The 20,963-nt window shown below is 35.4% G+C and overlaps 1 protein-coding gene across 1 annotated transcript; it reads right to left on the bottom strand.

Annotated features, from left to right (window-relative positions):
• Positions 1-6,378: 6,378 nt before the first annotated feature.
• Positions 6,379-7,323, bottom strand: LOC118990846 (olfactory receptor 52E8). Its single transcript, XM_037051635.1, has one exon. The coding sequence runs from the start codon at positions 7,315-7,317 to the stop codon at positions 6,379-6,381; it is 939 nt and encodes a 312-aa protein (XP_036907530.1). The 5' UTR covers positions 7,318-7,323.
• Between the last annotated feature and the right edge of the window lie 13,640 nt (positions 7,324-20,963).

The raw sequence follows: 20,963 nt of genomic DNA on the forward strand, positions 1-20,963 counted from the left end.
GGTTTTAGTAGTTCAGAAGTCCAGCACAGGTCTCACTGGGCTAAAAATCAAGGTATTGAGAAGGCTGCTTTCAGTTCTGGAGTTCTGGAAGAGAACCTATTTTTTGTGTTTTGTCGCACCTAGAAGTGCTCTTTCTCCATCTTCAAAGTGAACAATATTATTTCTGTCCACCTTTTGCTCTCACATTTCCCTCTGACTGTCATCTTCTGTCTTTCTCTTCCACTTTTGAAAATCCCCATGGTTACGTATTTTGTTTGTTGTTTTTGTTGATTAGGTTCCACTTATAGGTGAGATTATATGGTGCTTGTTTTTTTTACCACCTGGCTTATTTCACTGAAAATAATTATCTCCAGTTACATACTTGAACCACAATATAAATAAATAAATAAAATACAGATACTTAATCTTATTGGCTAGAAAACTAATGTACAGCCCTGGCTGGTGTAGCTCAGTGGATTGAGCACGGGCCTGTGAACCACACGATCGAGGTTCGATTCCCAGTCAGGGCACATGCCTGGGTTGCAGACCAGTTCCCAGCATGGGACTCACGAGAGGCAACCACACATTGATATTTCTCTCTTTCTCTCCTTTCCTCTAAAGATAAATAAATAAAAATTCTTAAAAAAAAGATGGTTAAAAAAAAAGAAAGAAAACTAATGTACAAAAATTGACTTCAAGTCTATGACATATGCTGGAAAGTCAAAAGAAATACACATAAGAAAGCTGAGAGAAAGAGCACCCACTGAATTTTACATATAATTTCTGCCCACATCTTTGACGATCACATGTTTGGGGCAGACTCCAAACAACTTAAGTGAAGCTACAAAAACTGAAGAGGTATTTTAGCTGCTACTCATGGCAGGGAAGACAGATGGAATTTGAGATCAGCTAAGTCACCTGCCTGAAAAAAATTAAATTAATTGAATTCAGAAAACCGTGACAGAACCTGGAGTTTCTGCCCCAGAATACTGTATTCTGGAAATCACTCACAATTTCCCAAATACAGTATACAATCTAAAATTATTAGACACACAAAAATAGAAAAACATCACCCATGCCCCCCCCAAAAAAGACAATTAATGGAAACTGATAGCAAGATAAGCCAGATATTAAAAGAGTAGATACAGATTTTAAAGCAGGGATAGAACTGCAGATTGATATGATAACTTAAATAAGACAGTCAGAGAAAGACAAATGTTATATGATATCACTTATATGTGAAATCTAATTAAAAAAAATAAACTGACAAACAACAGAGGCATAGATACATGAAACAGCCTGATGGCTGTCACAGGGAAAGGAGGATGGGTAACTGGATGAAAGAATGACTAATGAAAAGGGAACTCACTGTATGGGTGAAAATATTTATCAATAATACATCTGATAAAGGGTTAATTTCCAAAATATATATAAAAAGCTTACACAACTAAACACCAGGAAGACAAACACTCTAATTCAAAAGATGTGCAAAAGACCTGAACAGACTCATTTCCAAAGATGGCCAATAAATTCATGAAAAAAATAATCAACATCATTAATTATCAGAGACATGCAAATTAAAATCATAATGATGTATCACCTCACATCTGCTAGAATGGCTATCTTCAATAAATCAACAAATACAAATGATACCTCAGACAAATGATTTGATCTCCAAAATATATAAAGAACTCACACAACTCCACTCGAGGAACACCAACAACCCAATTAAAAAATGGGCAAAGGACCTGAACACACACTTCTCGAAGGAGAACATACAGAGGGCCCAGCTACACATGAAAGGATGCTTAGCATCACTAGCAATCAGGGAGATGTAAATTAAAACCACAATGAGATACCCTTCACACCAGTCAAAATAGCCATCATAATCAAATCAACAAACAACAATTGCTGGTGAGGTTGTGGAGAAAAGGGAACCCTAGTACACAGTTGGTGGGAATGCAGACTCATACAGCCACTGTGGAAAAAAGTATGGATGTGGAATTTCCACAGAAAACTAAAAATGGAACTGCCTTTTGACCTAGCAATTCCACTGCTGGGCTTATACCCTAAGAACCCTGAATCACCAATTCAAAAGAACCTATACATCCCAATGTTCATAGTAGCCCAATTTACAATAGCCAAGTGCTGAGAGCAACCTAAATGTCCATCAGTAAATGAGTGGAATTTTTATCAAAAATCTGTGGTACATTTACATAATGGAATACTATGCAGTAGAAAGAAAGAAGGAGCTCCTATCCTTCAGAAAAGCATGGATGGAACTGGAAAGCATTATGCCAAGTGAAGTAAGTTAGGCAGTGAAAGACAAATACCATACAATGTCACCTATAAGTGGAACTTAATTAACAAAGCAAACAAGTGAACAAAGTGCAGCCAGAGACATGGAAATAAAGAACAAACTGACAGTAACCAGAGGGGCTGGGATACAGCAGGGGAAAGAAGGGTTATGGTCAAGTCAAGGAACATGTATAAAGGACCCATGGACAAAGACAACAGTGGGGGGAGGGAATTACTGAGTGTGGGAGGTGGGGATGGATAGGACAAGTGAGAGAAATGGGGACAACTAAAATTGAACAATAATATTTTTTAAAAAGAAAGTAGAGAATCTTCTCATGTTCATTAGAAATTTGGATATCCTCCTTTATGGAATCTCCACACAAGTGTTTTGCTATTTTTTCCATGTGGTGGTGTACTTTTTTCTTATCAGATTAACAGGAGTCTTTTAAATATTCTGTAGTATATGTCATTTGACTTGGCTATTCTTCTCTCTGTTACTGGCATATTTGATTAAATATGGTAGATACACAATACAATATACAGATGATGTGTTACAGAATTGTACACTTGAAACTTATAAAATTGTATGAACCAATGTCACTCCAATAAATTTCATAAAAAAAGTATCTAATTTTGATATATATTTATTAATCAATATGTTTCCAACAGTGTTAACATGTATATGTGCTTGTGTCTTATTTTAGAATCTTTTTTTACTAAAAGGTTATAAAGATATTCTCTTCTTTTCTATACATTTTAATGTTTTCCCTTTCAATTTTTTGTATTTCTTAAAATATTTTTTATTTTATTGTATTTATTATGGTGACATTGGTTAGTAAAATTACATAGGCTTCAGGTTATAATTCTGTAGTACATCAATTGGATATTGTATTGTGTGTTCCCCATCCCAAGTCAAGTCTCCTCCCGTCATCATTCATTCCCTATTTACCCTCCTCTACTTCCCTCCCCTTTCCTTCTGGTAATCACCACAGTGTTGTCTTTGTCTATGAGGTTTTTTGTTCATTTGTTTTGCTTATCTTTTCAGTTTTTTATTCAGTCCTCCAACTTCTCTCCCCTCTCATAGCAGTCTGTTTTCTGTATCTTTGAGTCTATTTCTATTTTGTTAGCTTATTTTTTCATTAGATTCCACATATAAGTGAAATCACATGGTACTTGTCTTTCTCACTGGGTAATTTCACTTTATACTTATAATTTATTTGGGGAGGGTTTTCTGTATGATGTAAGATAAACATCAAAATTCATTACTTTTCATACAGCTTTCCAATTGATCCAACAGTTTTTATTGAAATACCATCTTTTATCACTGTTTTTGCAATGTTATCTCTGCTGTGATGCAGGTAAATGTACAATTGTGGCTGTGTTTCTTGGCTTCTTATTCCGTTTCACTGGTCTAATTTTTTTCTGTGTTTGAACCAAAACCATACTATCCCAATTGCTATAGCTTTACATAGGTCTTTGCTATAGCTTTAGAATAGGTCTTGTTTTCTGGCCGTGTAAGTATTCAAACTTTGTTCTTCAGGAAAAACTTGGCTATTCTTGGAGATATATATAATATATGGTCCATGAGTATGATTTCATTCAAGATAGTCTAGATTATGCTGAGGTAACACCCACCTCCATCCTGAATTTTAGTGTATTAAAAAAATAAAAGGTTTAAATCTTGTTTATACTACATAACTAATGCAGGGTTTGGTGGTAAGGAAGGACTTTATTGTCGTCACTCTGGGATCAATTCTGATGAAGGCACCAGAATGTGATATGCCATTGTAGTAAAGACTGAAGGTAGACCTGGCTTGGTTACTCAGTTTGTTGGAGCATTGAACTATACACCAAAATGTTGCGAGTTCAATTCCCAGTCAGGGCACGTAACTAAGCTGTGGGTTCAGCACCCAGTCAGTTGGCAGTAAGGGCAGCAACCAATAGATGTTTCTCTCCTTCTCTCTCCCTTTCTTTCTCTTTCAAATCAATATGTGCAAGGATTTAAAAAATTTATAAATAACAAATAAACCCTCAAGGTACACAAGAGCAGCAGGAGGAAAGAAAATGGAGAAGCACACAGTCACTCTTAAATGTTTCTTCTCAGAATTGACACTGGTCAGATTACTTCTACAAATATTTTATTTGCCATAGCAAGTCCCATGGCTGAGTTTAATTTCCAGACTCTGGACACATAATTCTGCAATGTTTTTGGAAGAAAGAGAAAACCGGAAATGCCAGTAAGCACAAGTAATGTCTAACTTAAGTGTGCCAAACAAATATATTTTTTTTAATTTTCATTCTCTGGTTACTAAAACATATATTTGCAAGTTGTATATTCTTTCTCAAAAGTCTTCAGAAAACTTTTCCTTACTGTGATTATTTTATGTAAGGCTCACATTGTTATAGATAATGATTCTAATTTTTATATTTATTTACATCTGAATATTATATTATTTTTACTTTTAAAAATACCAATAGCTAATCTTTGTTATCTATTTTGATACGTAAAGCTTTCTTACCTTATCTAAAGTCAGGAGGCTTTGAATACACAGGCAAACTTCATTTAATTTGTCTGATGTCTGTTTATTAGATTTTGGTCTGTTAGATTTTCTCAATAGAAAAAAACCCCTGTAATCTATGGATATTTTTAAGCAAATACGATATATAAATATCAATGCTATCCTACTTACAATATTTGCTAGATTCAACTACAAGATTTTGTAGGTAATATCTCATATGTTTATTTTTATGACATTTTATGATCATATATTAGAATTTTCATGCTTATAAACAGACAAAAATCAGAAGTTTTAAGTGAAGTAAAAGATAGCATAACTCTGGCAGACTCCCTTGAACATAGTTTCAAACAGCATGTCCTTTATGGACTAGGTCTATAATTTTCCACATGATTATGTTAGAAAGTGAAAAGAAGTCAAACACATTTCTAGTTTTGTGTGGCTACCTTCAATATACTGGCCCAGTATTTGGAATATTTATTGAATATTAATAAAAGGTTTCTAAAATGCTCTGCCTCGATATATATTAACATGCAATCCTACAGCATAATATGTTTAGCCTTAACAGCCTAATTCCCCCAATTTTCTTTTTCCCCTTTCTTTACTTTTATTGTTGTTCAGTTACAGTTGTCCCAGTTTTTCCCCCATTGCTCTCCCCTGCGCCGCCCATCCCCTTCTCCCTCAGTCTGTCCTCACCCTTTTGTCCATTATCATGGGTCCTTTACACACGTTCCTTAATGACCCTTTCCCCCTTCTTTCCTCCACTATCCCTCTTAGAACATAGGATTCTCTCTTTTCATCAGCCTATCACAAACAGCCATGGTCAACTTAGCACGTGTAGAATTAAATTACCACTCATTTAATGAATATATCTTTTTATAATTTTCTGTGATTATTCCTTGATCTCCTTATTTAATTTCTAAATGTATACCATCTTCTGTTTTTCTAGGTGCCAGAACCCAAATTTAATCATAATTTGTTATGGAAAGTTTTCTGACCCACAGTTTATGCATATGAAAATGCAAATATTGAGAGTAACCAAATTGTAGAATTCACATAAAAATACATGTGTTAATATAAGTGAATTATTTAGACCAGTATATGCTAATGAGTTAAATAATGTTACTGTTATTATTTTGGCAACCCTGTCACAAAACTTCTGCAATCCCTGAACAAATTTTATTCTGTTGTTTTGATATTTCTTCTGGTGATTTAGAAACTGGTCCAATTTAAAAACTACCTTACTCAGTAATCTACCTCTTACTACTAGCTGAATTTTCAGATGACTCATTTAACAATCCAAAACATCAACTTATCGTCTGAAAATTTCTGACTATAGTAACTACACTATATGGCTATCTTGATGATCAAACAATATAAATATGAGCATTTTATGAAAGACACGAACCTTAAAATTATAATACTATAATCAATACCTTTATTATTATTCTTAAAGTCAAAGAATTATAGAAATTTTCCTTTCACTCAAGGAATTATTTGACTTTGCACCCTCTCTCCTTTTTAACCCTTCTAATGAACATTTAGAGAAAATATGAATGTAAAGTCACTCTAAGACCACCAATGTTTACCCATCTTTTAAAAAAATCCTCAAAACACTCTCCCTAATCTGCTTTGTCCTTACCCCATAGATTACAGGATTGAGGGCTGGTGGAACTACCACATAGAGATTGGCTAAGAGGATGTGGATATATTGGGGGACATTGTGGCCAAAACGGTGTGTCAAGAAAGAAAAAAATGCTGGTGTGAAAAAGGCTAAGATAACACCAATGTGAGAGCCACATGTGTTGAGGGCTTTAAACCGAGCTTCCCAGGAAGGCAGGCAGAAGACTGCATAGAGGACCCTGGCATAGGACAGAATAATTAGGAGCACATCTAGTAATAAAATAGATGTATCCCCAAGACCAAATATTATGTTGATTTTGATGCTGGCACAAGCCAGACGGGCAATGCCCATGTGCTCACAGTAGGTATGAGGGATGATGTGATGCCCACAGAAGGGCAGCCTCAGGAGAAGAAACACCAGCGGGGCCACCATGCACAGGCTCCGCAGAACACCAATGCCTGCGATAATGCTGATGACCTTGTTGGTGAGGATCATAGTATAGCGAAGGGGCTTACAGATGGCAATGTAGCGGTCAAATGCCATGGCCACCAACACAATGCTCTCCATGGCAGTAAAGAAGTGGATAAAGAACATCTGAGAAAGACAGCTTCCAAAAGATATCTTCCTGAGGCCAAACCAGAAGATGCCCAGCATTTTGGGGATGGTGGCTGTGCTCAGGCCCAGGTCGATGGAGTCCAACATGGCCAGGAAGTAGTACATGGGCTCATGGAGACTATGCTCAGTCTGGATCACAAAGAGGACAGCAGCATTCCCCAGGAGTGCAACGAGATACACGAAGAGAAAGGGGAATCCAATCCAAACATGCACATCTTCCAGCCCGGGGATGCCCAGCAAAAGGAATGAAGAAGGATGCAGCTGGGTGTCATTAGGGATAGACATTCTTTCTGCCACAGGTGGCTGCGGTGTGTATCAGAGACAATTATTGACTTCCCTTAGAGATTCTTGCTCCAATTCTCTTCTTTTCCTGTGTCTTGGAAAAAAAGGAAAATAACTTTTTAATATGCATGTTCTCTCATTCAATGTCATCAAAACTTTTCTGCAATCCTTACCCAAACATCAGATGGCACTAGGATTGAGTCAGTCTCACTCTTCCCCACATCCTTAACCCTCATAAAAGACTGAACAAGAACAGAGGGGTGAGAATATCTATCGAGTCAATAAAATTAAGGAGTAGAAATAATAAAGGCTTTTCTGTTTATCTTGTGACGCTATAGATATTGCATTTAGTGCACATAAAAATACTTTAGCATATGGAATCGAACCAATTTCCTATTTGAAAAATTGGTGACCATTTATATATGCTCATGTACATACATATCTATACATAAGTATGTATAGATTTGTGTATATATATGTATATACATTTGACAGTATGTATACTTCTATATTATTCTAAAATCAGAGGCCTCAAACTTAGCTGTTGAGTTTATTAGAAACTATTATTGACTTCCCATTGTGACACTTGCTCCTTTATCCATTTGTCCTGATTCCTGACAAAACACAAAAAAACATTTTAATCCCCTTTTGTTCCTATTTAGAAAGGAGGCTAAACAATAATTTTCTTCAACAACACTGTTTTATACTTAAAATTATTTGAGGGACTAATCTTAAATATTCTGATCAGAAAAAAAGAAATGAATCTATAAATTGCTTTGCATAATATGGACATTTTGATGATATTAATTCTTCCAATCCATGAACATAATATATGCTTCCATTTATTTGTGTCCTCCTTAATTTTTTTCTTTAGCGTTATGTAGTTTTCTGAGTAAAGGTTTTTACCTCCTTGGTTAGGTTTATTCCTATGTATTTTTCTTGTTGCTATAGCGAATAGGATTTTTTTCTGATTTCTGTTTCTGATATTTTATTTTCAGTGTACCAAAATGCCTTCAATTTCTACATACTGACTTTGTATCTTATTGTTTTGTCAAATCTACTTATTAGGTCAAGCTGTTTTTTGTGGAGTCTATAGAGTTTTCTATGTACACTATTGTGTCATCTGCAAATAGTGACAGTTTTGCTGTCTCCTGTTCAATTTGGTTGACTTTTGTTTCTTTTTCTTCTCTAATAGCTGTGGCAGAACTTCCAATGCTATGTTGAATAGAAGTGGTGAAAGCAATCATCCTTGTCTTGTTCCTGAACTTGGGAAACTTTGGGTGGGAATGTAGACTGGTGTAGCCACTATAGAAAACATTATGGAATTTCCTCATAAAAGTAAAAATGGAACTACCTTTTGACCTGGCAATTCCACTGTTGGGATTATATGCTAAGAATCCTGACATACCAATTCAAAAGCACGTGTGCACCTCGGTGTTCGTAGCAGCACAATTTACAATAGCCACGTGCTGGAAACAACCTAAGTACCCATCAGTACATGACTGGGTCAAAACACAGTGTACATTTACACTATGGAATACTCACAGCAGAAATAAAAAAGGAGTTACTACCCTTTGCAACATCATGGACAGATCTGGAGAGCATTATGCGAAGCGAAATAAGCTAGGTGGTGAAAGACAAATGCATATAATATCAGCTGTAAGTGGAACCTAATCAACAAACAAATAAGCAAGCGAAGTATAACCAGAGATATTGAAACAAAGAACAAACTGACAGTAACCAGAGGGGAGGAGGATAGGAGATTATCGGGGAAAAGGGAGAAGGGCCAGCAAGGAACATATTAAAGACACATGGACAAAGCCAAAGGGGGTAGGACCAAGGGTAGGAGGCAGTGAGTGGGAAGGTCGGGAAATGGAGACAACTGTACTTGAACAACAATATAACTAAATAAACAACAAATAGGAAAAAGGAAATGATACTTATGTGATGTGACAGGAACAATAGCTGAAACTATGTTGGTAATCATTTTGTAACATAGAAATTTATTAAATCAACATATTGTACATGTTGAACTTATGTAAGGTTAGGTGTCAATTATATCTCAATTCTTTAAAAAAATGAAGGAAAAAAATTAAATACACTCTTCACATTCTCCTAGCCTCTCCTGAACATCATGTGAAACTAGGAATACAGCCAGGTAACCCTGATACCACTTTCTTTGATAATATAACAATCTAATATAAGGAAGAGCATGCAGAAGAATAGTCTCTGTTTTAATGGAGATTAAAACTCTGGAGTATAGCCAGAAATAAATGGAAAGAATAAATTTCATATCTGATAGTATTCCACATATTTTTCCTTAATGTGCATTAAGATTTCATTGGTATTAGTAATCTAAACTATTCTTCTATTAGGAAATCTAAAAACCTCAAATTGTAGAGTGCATATTGCTGTGTGCATGAGTGCATGTGTGTGTATGTTTATGCATTTTTATGTGTGTCTGTGAATACTAAACAGCCTGATTCTTAGAGAAAAATGAACGATTTATCTTTGTTTATTTGTGTGCCTGAAAACATTTCTGTCACATAAAAGTTCTCAATTTAAAATGCATAAATAGATTGATTGATTAAGAAGAGACAGAACAGCTAGCAATTTTCTAAATTAATAACAGTTTAGATCATAATTTGCTTCTGGAAAAAATAGTTCCATCAGATTTAGGAAATGAGTAATAATAAGAAGAGATAATTGACAAAGGATATTTTGTAGTTATGGTGAAACATGAATTTAGAGATTACCTTAATCTAGATAAATGTACCATTTAAAAAGTGTGTAAGTAATCACATCCAGTAAAGAAACTGTCCAAATATAAGTCAGGTGGGAGAGGGAGACTAAAAATATTCTGGACTTGGCAAATTCCTAATACATTTATGCTTTTTACTCATGGGGAGAGGGTAGAATCATTTAGGATATGCTAAAATTTAGTTCTTACAAAGATTCTATTTTAGTTGTCACATCTTTATATGTGAAAAGATGAATTATTAAGTAATTTTGCATTATAGCACTCATCCAGAATATATGAAAATTCTGAACTTTTAGCAAGTTAAACATTTGAAGCAAATGGGGAGAAGTTTATTGCTGTATAATTTATTTGGGAAAACTAGTCATACCAAAGATGTTACAGTGGATGAATGTAATGTATACAATTATGCAGAAAGCTTTTATTCAAATTTAGGAAAACTTGGATATTGGGGAAAGTCAGAGTTGAGAGCCTTCCATCAGATACAAAAGTAGAAGTATCCTCCTTTAAACTCATGTCAAGGAAAATTTCTTTCTAGCTGTGCATATTTGAGACCTGTGACAATCAGCAGTAGTAAGATATAATTTTGCAACTTAGAAAATTCTATCAGGAAATATATATTGTGTATATGTCTTTATGTGCATAGAGTTGAATTGCTAGGGTCAGAGAAGAGACAACTGAAAGTTCTCAATTTTGTAATTTGAAAATTATCAAAGATAGTATTATGTCTTTAACTAGTGAAGAATATATAACTTAAGTGGAGAAGTGACTCCTCTATGTATCAGAATTTATTTAGCAATTTGAATACAGCTTTGAGTAGAACTGGTCATAGATCCTCAAGGAGATGACTGAGTAGCAAGGGAGATAAAATTCTAAAGATGATATATGAAAATTGTATAGTAAGTACAATGCAGAAGTATGCACACAATGTTGTAGATGAAGAGGTGGGTCAAGAAAAATTCCAGGAAAGAGGTTAGGCTAATACTAAGACAAAGATGAAAATAAGTTTTATCCTAGGTGGAATGAAGAGCAAGGACAAAGTAAAAATAAAAGCACGGTGACCAGTCAAGACATAAAAAGGAAATCTGTCATCCTCTCAATGACCTCATCCAGAAATTTAGCAGATTGATAATCAGACTCCTAATTGTCTGGTGTCTTCATCACGCTTGGTGTTCCATAACAGCAGAAAATTTAAAAATAAAATATGGTTATGCTGCAAGAAAATCAATTTATCCCATTTCTTTATGTGGATTTTCTAGGAGGGCTTGAAAACTGGTGCTTCCCTCCTCTCTGAGAGTACATTTCCAGTTGGTAAACATTTATAAAGTAACCAATCACTTATCACTCTATAATGTATACTGACCTATTATTTTAATTTATATTAATATATTCTCCATCTATGCTGGGTTCATCAATAAGACTTGGTCCTTTGAATTCATTTGACCTCCTACTTCTTAGGAGCTACCTGGGATTAAGTATATCCAGCTACCCAGCAGTCATTTCCTCAATGCGGTATCTTCTCACTCTATGTTATTCCACCAACCTCTACCACACATCAGATACCTGCATTCCTATTTTCTGCAACTGGTGATCATAAGAGGAAGATATAATGTACATTTTCTTTCTCATCCTTGCTTAATCTGAAGTCTCATGACTATCCCACTGTCTTTTTATCAGATGGTTCAACATCTTAGCTTTAGGTCTTATTTTCACAACTGTCTATCCCTCAGGGCCATGTTTCATGATTCACTTAGTTATTTATGACTTTATCATTCAAAGCATTTTTATCACCTTTACTATACTTAACACAATTCTAGAAAATTTGTCCTTGTTTTCAGTCTTTTTATTTACATTTTTGTGCCTACACACAGGGTTAGAAATGATAACCGCATTGATACCAGGTATATCGGTGTATCTCCTTTTATATCCGCTTTCACCTTTTCATTTTGTACGTGAGGTTATGCACAGTCACAGGTCTAATACAGGTAGGCAAAAGTGTAGTTTCAGGAGCTGATGAGTGCATTCTCTCTTCATCTAATTTTCCTTATTTTCACTTTTGTTCCATCTTTCCCTACTATCTTGGTATAAGATTATAGCCTTTTGCTATTTTTACAACCTAACCATAATATGACTTACCTTGGTCTCCAAATCTCTAAGAACACTCCACTAACATTTTCTTGCCATGCCCTCTATTATACTGAATAGGAGGTATTTATCTTTTTATTTCAACACAACATCCCCCAGGGATGAAAACTGATAGTGTCTTAAAGATATAGTCTCAGAGAACTGTCTTTATCTAACCTATTTGGAAGCTCTCAGGAAATTCCCTCTCACAGGATGCATCTTTATTTGGCCTGACTCAAAACTCACTGTAGACAGCCTTTTCCCTGGGCTTAATCAAAACAATCAATAGAAATTGTTTAACATACCAACTTCTTGAAGCAGGGATGAGAGTTGAAACTAGGAACAGACTGACCAAAAAATTTTTGTTGTTGAAGTACAGTTCTCCATTTCATCCCCTTCACTCCCTCTGCTCGACCCATCCCTGCCTCCCACCCTTGATCTTACCCTCTTGGGCTTTGTCTGTGGGTCTTTATACATGTTTCTTGACTGACCAAAAATGTAAAAGCACTGACTGGTGTGGCTCACTTGGTTGGGTGTTGCTCCCTAAAGCAAAAGGTCATAGGTTCAATTCCCAGTCAGGGCACCTGTCTAGGTTGCTTGTTCTGTCCCCAGTGGGGGCACCTACAATAGGCAACTGATTGATGTTTCTCTCTCACATGGATGTTTCTCTTCCTCTCCTTCTCCCTCCCTTTCTCTCTCTCTAAAAACAAATAAATAAAAATCTTTAAAAAAAAGCTTAAAAGGCAAACTTGAGGAATAAATTGACCACACAGAATTGTTCAAAGTTCTAAAGTATTCCTAAACTAAAAAACCACACACATGTAAATGACTATGTGTGGGTCCAGTGAAGACCTGAGAAATCTCTAATCTGTCATCTCTGGTTGACCTTGAGGCAATAATATTAAAATATCAAACGTGGCTCAATCTACTAAAAATATATGGTAAATTCAAAAACTTGTTTCACACACACATAGAGTGAGGTTTGTTATGTTACAGAATATGCGTTTTTTGCTTTTTATTGAAAAATTTTGAGTGACATTGGTTAATAAAATCATACAAGTTTCAGGTGTATAATTCTATAATACATCATCTGTATATTATATGTGCACCATCCCAAGTCATTACTCCTTCCATCACCATTTATCCCCCCTTTTCCCTCCTCTACCTCCCATGCTGTCCATATTATAATCATCATAGTGTTTTCTGTGTCTATGAGTTTTATATTTGCTAATCCCTTCACATTTCCCACCCTGTACATATGTTTATAAGAAAACCTCAAAAAAATATCTCTATGTATATAGATAAAATTCTCAACAAAATATTAGCAAACCAAATCCAACATCATATTAAAAAGGATTACATACCATGACCAAATGTGACTGTCCCAGGAACACAAGATTTGTTCAATGTAACAGAATCAATTGATGCATTATATCCCATTAATAAAATGAAGGGAAAAAACATGATCCCCTCAACTGATGCAAAAAATTGACAAAATCTAGCTCTGTTTTGTAATAAAAACACTAAACAAACTAGAAATAAAAGAAAACTTCTTTAACATGATAAAGGGCATTTATGGATTTAAAAAAACTACAGCTCACCTCATATTCAGTGATGAGATTGAAAACTTCGTTCCTAAAATCACAGACAGGACAAGGATGTCTGCTTTCACCTCTGCTATTTAACATTGTATTAGAGGTTCAAGCCAGAACAATTAGGCAAGAAAAAATCATTCAAATTAAGAAAAAAGAAGTAAACTATCTCTATTTGTGGATGACACCATCTTATATATTAAAAATTATATGTAATTCACAAAAAATCTATTAGAAATAATAAACAAATTGAACAAAATTACACAAGATGAACATACAGAAGTTAGTTGTATTTCTATATACCAGCTATTATCAATCTGAAAAGAAAACTGAGAAAACAATTTTATTTACAACAGGATAAAAAACAATAAACTATTTGGAAATAAAGTTAACCAAGGAAGTATAAGATTCATGCACTAAGAGCTGCAAAACACTGCTGACATAAATTTTAAAATACCTACTAAGTGGAAAGTCATCCTGTGTTCACGGATTAAAAGACAATGCTGTTAAAAATTCTTCCCAAAGTTATCTATGTACTCAATGTAATCCTTATCAAAATTGTAATGTTCTTTGCAGAAAAGGAAAAGCTGATTCTAAAATTCATAACAAGGGACCCCGAATAACCAAAATAATCTTTAAAATAAAAAATAGAGTTGGAAGACTAACAATTTCTTACTTCAAAACTTATTACAAAACTATAGTGTTCAAAAAAGTATACCAGCATAACAATAGACTTCCAGAAGAATGCAATAAGATTGTGAACTGAGAAATAAATCTGTATGTATATGGTTAATGATTTTTGACAAGGGTGCCATGACCTTTCATTGGGGAAAACAATATTCTCAAAATGGTTCTGTTTATCCACATAAAAAGAATAAAGCTGGAACCTTAACTCATACCATATACAAAAAATAACTCAAAATGGATCAAAGACTTATTAATAAAAATTAAAAAATAAAACTCTTAGAATAAAATATAGGGATATATCTTCATGAGACCAAAATCAGCAATGATTTCTTACATTGGACAACAAATGCAAAGAAGTGAAGTAAAAATACATAAATTAAACTTCATCAGAATTAAAAAATTTGTTCCCTGGCTGTTGTAGCTCAATGGATTGAGCATGGGCCTGCTCAAATCGAACCAGACGATCGCAGTTCAATTCCCAGTTAGGGCACATGCCTGGGTTGCAGGCCAGTTCCTGGTTCCCGGCAGGGGACGAATGAGAGGGAACCATACATTGATATTTCTCTCCCTCTCTCCTTCCCTTCCCCTCTAAAGATAAATAAATAAAATATTTGTTAAAAAAGAATTAAAAAATTTGTGAATCAAATGACACTATTAAGAGAATGTTAAGACATAGATAATTGGAGATAATCTGAAAATTGGAGATATATTAAAATATTTTTAATATATTTATTGATTATGCTATTACAGTTGTCCCATTTACCCCTTCATTCTCCTCCAAGCTGCACACTGTCTCCCACCCACATTCCTCCCCTTTAGTTCATGTCCATGTGTCATAATTATAAGTTCTTTAGTGTCTACATTTCCCATACTATTCATGCCCTCCCCCTGTCTATTTTCTACCTACCATCTATGCTACTTAATCTCTGTACCTTTTCCCCCTCTCTTTTCCTCCCAATCTTTTTTTTCTAATGTTCCATGTGATCTCCATTTCTGTGATTCTGTTCCTGTTCTAGTTGTTTGCTTAGTTTCTGTTTTTGTTTTAGGTATGGTTGTTAGTAATTGTGAGTTTGCTGTCATTTTACTATACATGTTTTTTATCTTCGTTTTCTTGGATAAGTCTCTTTAACATTTCATGTAATAAGGGCTTGGTGGTGATGAACTTCTTGAACTTGACCTTATCTGAGAAGCACTTTATCTGTCTTTCCATTCTAAATGAAAGCTTTGCTGGATAGAGCAATCTTGGGTGTAGGTCCTTGCCTTTCATGACTTGGAATACTTCTTTCCAGCCCCTTCTTGCCTGTAAGGTCTCTTTTGAGAAATCATCTGATAGTCTCACGGGAACTCCTTTGTAGGTTACTGTCTCTTTACTTTTTGCTGCTTCTAGGATTCTCACCTTCATTTTTATCTTGGGTAATGTAATTATGATGTGCCTTGGTGTATTCCTCCTTGGGTCCAAATTCTTTGGGACCCTCTGAGCTTCCTGGACTTCCTGGAAGTCTATTTCCTTTGCCAAATTGGGGAAGTTCTCCTTTATCATTTGTTCAAATAAACTTTCCACTTGTTCTGTTCCTCTTCTCCTTCTGGTAACCCTACAATTCAGATGTTGGAATGTTTAAAGATGTCTTGGAGGTTCCTAAGCCTCTCCTCACTTATTTTAGTTCTTGTTTCTTCCTTATTTCCTGTTTGGTTGTTTCTTTCTTCCTTCTGTTCCACTCCATTGATTTGAGTCCCAGTTTCCTTTCCATCACTATTGGTTCCCTGTACATTTTTCTTTAATTCACTTAGTGTGGCCTTCATTTTTTCATCTAATTTGTGACCAAATTCAACTAATTCTGCAAGCATCCTGATCACCTGCTTTGAACTGTGCATCTGATAGGTTGGCTATCTCTTGGTCGCTTAAAAATATTGGCTCTGGGGCTTTTTAAAATTTTTTTTAAAGATTTTATTTATTTATTTTTAGAGGGGAGGGGAAGGACAGAAATATTAATGTATGATTGCTTCTCGTGAGTCCCCTGCCGGGAACTGGCCTGCAACCCAGGTATGTGCCCTGACTGGGAATCGAACCACGATCATGTGGTTCACAGGCCCGTGCTCAATCCACTGAGCTACACCAGCCAAGTGGCTCTGGTGCTTTGATCTGTTCTTCCATTTGAGGCATTTTTTTTTTTTGGTCTGGTCATGCCTGTTATGTAGTGAGAGGTAGAGCCTTAGGTATTCACCAGGGTGGGGCAACCACAAACCTGGGTTGTGACACTGTATTTGGGGGTGGGGTCCAAGAGGGAACAAAGGCACTTGCTCTGCTCTTTGTCGGATCTTGGTCCCCTCTGCTGCTTCCCCCAAGCAAACTGGGCCTTTCCGGTGCTGATTCCTGTGTGTGTAAGTGTGTGTGTGGGGGGTGGGCTTGTACATGTTCTAGGACCCTGTAGTTCTCTCCAACAAACTCTCCTGTGAGGCTGGAAGTCTCTCCCTGCACCCAACCTCCAGTGGTGTTTTCAATTGTGTTTTGAGGCTTTATTTCCATGTGCTGGGACCCTGGGCTTGCTCCCCAATTTCACCTGGTTTATCTGCACACAAATGTGGGACCACCCAGTCAGCTGCCTTGCATTCAGTGCCTCACTTTACAATTACCACTTCGCTAGGTCTGCTCGTTGCCTCCCCATGCCTGGGTGAAAATAATATATCTGATATTAGTCACCAGAATTAAGAAATCTTATTGCTTAACAAAGACAAACAATTCAATCTAAAAAAATGGGCAAATAATTGAATAGACATTTTTTGAAAGATGTACAAAAGACTATCATGCCTATGAAAAAAAAGTTGACCATCATTAGTTATTAAAGAAATTCAAATAAAAAAACTCAATTAAACACCATTTGGTGCCCACTAGAATGGATCTGATTGGAAATAATAAAAATCAACAAGTGTTAGAGAGAACATAGAGAAATGAGGGCGCTCATATGTTGCTGGTGGAAATGTAAGTTGATGCAGCCACTATGGAAAACACTTCTTCAAAAAGTTAAGCATAGAATTACCAGATGATCCAAAAATTTTACTTTGTGATATATATACCTAAAAAACTAAAAACTGACGTTCAAACAAACCTTGTACAATCCTGTTCACAGCAGCACTATTGACAATAGCCAAAGCATGAAAATGACCCAAATGTCCACCAACTGACATAGCAAAAAAATTAGCTATCCTTACAATAGAATATTGTTTGGCCAGAAAAAGAAATGAAGTGCTGATATATGTTACAATAAGCAAACAACTTAGAAACATTATGCTAGTTGAAAGAAGCTAAGCATAAAAGGCCAAATGATTTCATTTATATGAAATATCCAGAATAAATTCATAGAGGCTGAAATAATATTAGTGGTTTTCATAAACTAGATAGAGGAAAAAATGAGGAATAACTGCTTAGTGGGTACAGGATTTTCTTTTGGAGTGATGAAAATATTTTGAAACTAAATAGTGATGATAGTTGCACAATATTTTGAATGTATTAAGTGCCACTGAATTGTAAACTTTCAAATTGTTAAAATGGTCGCTTTTGTGTTATGCAAATTCTGTGTGGGAAAAGTTTGACCATTGTTAATATAACAAGAATGGTTTGCACAATACACATGTAACCTGGCAGTCAAGGAAAGTGGACTGGAATGTACATGTGTGAACAATGACGACTTCACTGTGCTAGTCAGCAGGGGCAGTAGATACTGTTGAGTGAGCATGTGTACTGTGTAGCCATCACATTCAAAATGATTCAGCAGGTAGAGCAATGAATCTGCATTGAATTTTGAACTGAGCTTGAATATTCCTTCATGGAAACTATTCAGATGATTCAGAAGGCCACAGCTATGGGCAACTGGTGATTGGCAGCTTCATCATGCCTACTCATGCATCACATCTTATGCAGAGTTTTTTTGTTGAAACATAAAAACATCCAAGTGACTCAGCTCCCCTACAGTCCAGATTGGGTACCCTGCAACTTCTGGCTCTTCCCAAAACTAAAATCACCTTTGAAAGGGAAGAGATTTCTGACTATGGGTGAGATTCAGGAAAATATGACAGGATAACTGATGGTGATTGGAACTGTGTGAGGTCCCAAGGTGACTCCTTTGAAGAGGACTGAGGTATCATTGCCCTATGTACAACGTTTCTTATATCTTGTATCTTCTTCAGTAAATGTCTCTATTTTTAATATTGCACAGCTGGATACTTTCTGGACATATATTGTATATATTTTATCACAATAGAAAAGGCCAATGGTTATATAAATGTCCAAAAGAGTCCAATGGGTTAGGCCAAGCAGTTCATAGACTAAAAGAAGGATGGATAAGGAAGAAGGAGAGAAAAAGATAAAATGTGATGTCATAATATTATGTGAAATAAAAACCAAAAATTGACCAAGTAGCAGGCAGCGAGGTTCACTGAGATTTCCCTAGAGCTACTCTTTAGCTGGTGCAATGACCAAAGGGAATTTCTATTCATTTCATTTTAATTTCAGTACCTTAGACTCTGATACCTGGAGACTTCATTACAAATTCTCCCTCAACACATACACACAAATACATTTTTCCCACCTCTTAGTGTGTGTTAAGACTCTGTTCTAAGATATATATATATATATATATATATATATATATATATTGTAAAATTTTCAAGAACTGAATTTACAGATATTACATGACTTCCTAAGACAGAAGACAAGAAATTTGGTAAGTACTTGTGATCAGTGATTTAATGCAAAGTGTACTTAGGATTGAAATTTGGATTCACAGAAATTTAGTTAAGACCTAGAGTATTGGGTTAGGAAATAAAATGGCACAGATCACTAGTCTTGGGAGATACAGCAGAAAAACTAAGATGTGAAGAAGTTGGAGGAAAATATCTGCTGGGCACCTACAATATTTCACATATATAACCTCATTTATCCCACTCAACAACAATATGAGGTAGACGGTTCTATGCTTATTCCTAAATGAAACTGAAACACAGAACATAATGTAACATATTTTGCCGTGTATAACGCACATTTTTTTTGCCCAAATTTTTGAGGGAAAAATAATGGTGTGCATTGTACCTGGGTATAATGAATACATACCATGGGTATAATAATACCACAAATAATGGGGCACAAAAACATGGATGTGCATTATACATGGCAAAATATGGTAACCTACCTAAGGTCAAGGCCAGGAGGAGTAGGATCAGGACTCCATCCCATGCCACAATGCCAGTAATATTAAATACTGTATGCTTTTGATTCTTTTTCCTACACATGCCACTGCCTTCACAGTGAGACACAAATTGGGAAAAAAGCCATAGTAGGCAAATAAAGAAAGATAATAAGTTGAGTCAGCACTCCCTTATACTTAGACTGACTGCATACATTGCACAGATATTTAAAAAGGTACAATATGGTGATCAGCTGCTGGTCTCTCTCCATGCTTCATATTTCAAAGGGATTAATCTGAATTCACATTTATTTACTGGGAGAGCTGAATTCATGACTGGTGCCATGGCCCAAGATGAGGCATGTGATGAAAAGCATAGTTACAGCAATATTAAAAAATTTTAGAATTAAATGTGTACATCTGTTACAAAGAACTTGGCATTGCCTAGAGAGCATACTTGGCCTTTTTTATAGGATCTTACGTGGCATTGGCTGCTCTAGGTCCTTTCATTCTTTCCATCCCTTATTTTTCTTCCCCCCTCCTTTCACTATTTCCACTAACAAGTTTACTAAAACAGGTCCTGATCAGTGTCACAAAGCCTAATTTCAAACTAATTTTAAATTTTCTTTATATTTTATTTTTTATTAAATTTATTGGGGTGACATTGGTTGAAAGGATAATGATTCTGCTGCTTATTAGCTTTGTAAGCAATGGAAAGTCAATGAACTTATCCAAACCTTTCTCTTCCATGAATCAGATACCAAACAGTACTTGTGCCATGGAATTGTGGGGAGAAATAAATAATATATGCAAGTAATGGTAAAAATATGTCTGAAAAACAGTAGGTACCTAATTAATTAAAGTTATTATAATTATTGTGCTGGTGGTTATTATTACTATCAATTTTATTTTTCTCCTAATAGTATTTATTTCTTGAGGAAGAGGAGAGTTAATGTATTTAGTCTGAACTAAATAATTTTCAGAGAGACAGCATTAGCTTCTATGCTTCATTTGAGAAGCAATACTGGGATTCTTTATGAAGAACCAGGAAAGGAAAAAACATCCAAGGCCTTTAGAGAAGTAATCCTAATATTAATTGTTTGGGGGTATTTTATTTTTTATTTCTATTGAATTTATCAGAGTAACAGTTAATAAAATTGTATGTGGTTCAGTGGTACAATTCTATAACACATCATCTGTGTAGTGTATTGTTATTCACCACCACAAGTCCAGTCACCTTTTAGCACCGTTTATCCCCCCTTTACCATCTTCTAACTTCCCTCACCCTGCTTTCCCTCTGATAATACCATA

Source organism: Sturnira hondurensis, unplaced genomic scaffold (assembly GCF_014824575.4).
Source record: "Sturnira hondurensis isolate 20B ecotype Veracruz unplaced genomic scaffold, ASM1482457v3 Scaffold0007378, whole genome shotgun sequence".
In the NCBI taxonomy this organism is placed as follows: domain Eukaryota; kingdom Metazoa; phylum Chordata; class Mammalia; order Chiroptera; family Phyllostomidae; genus Sturnira; species Sturnira hondurensis.

Coding starts and splice junctions, on each gene's coding strand:
- LOC118990846 (XM_037051635.1), bottom strand. CDS start 7,317: ATGTCTATCCCTAATGACACCCAGCTGCATCCTTCTTCATTCCTTTTG.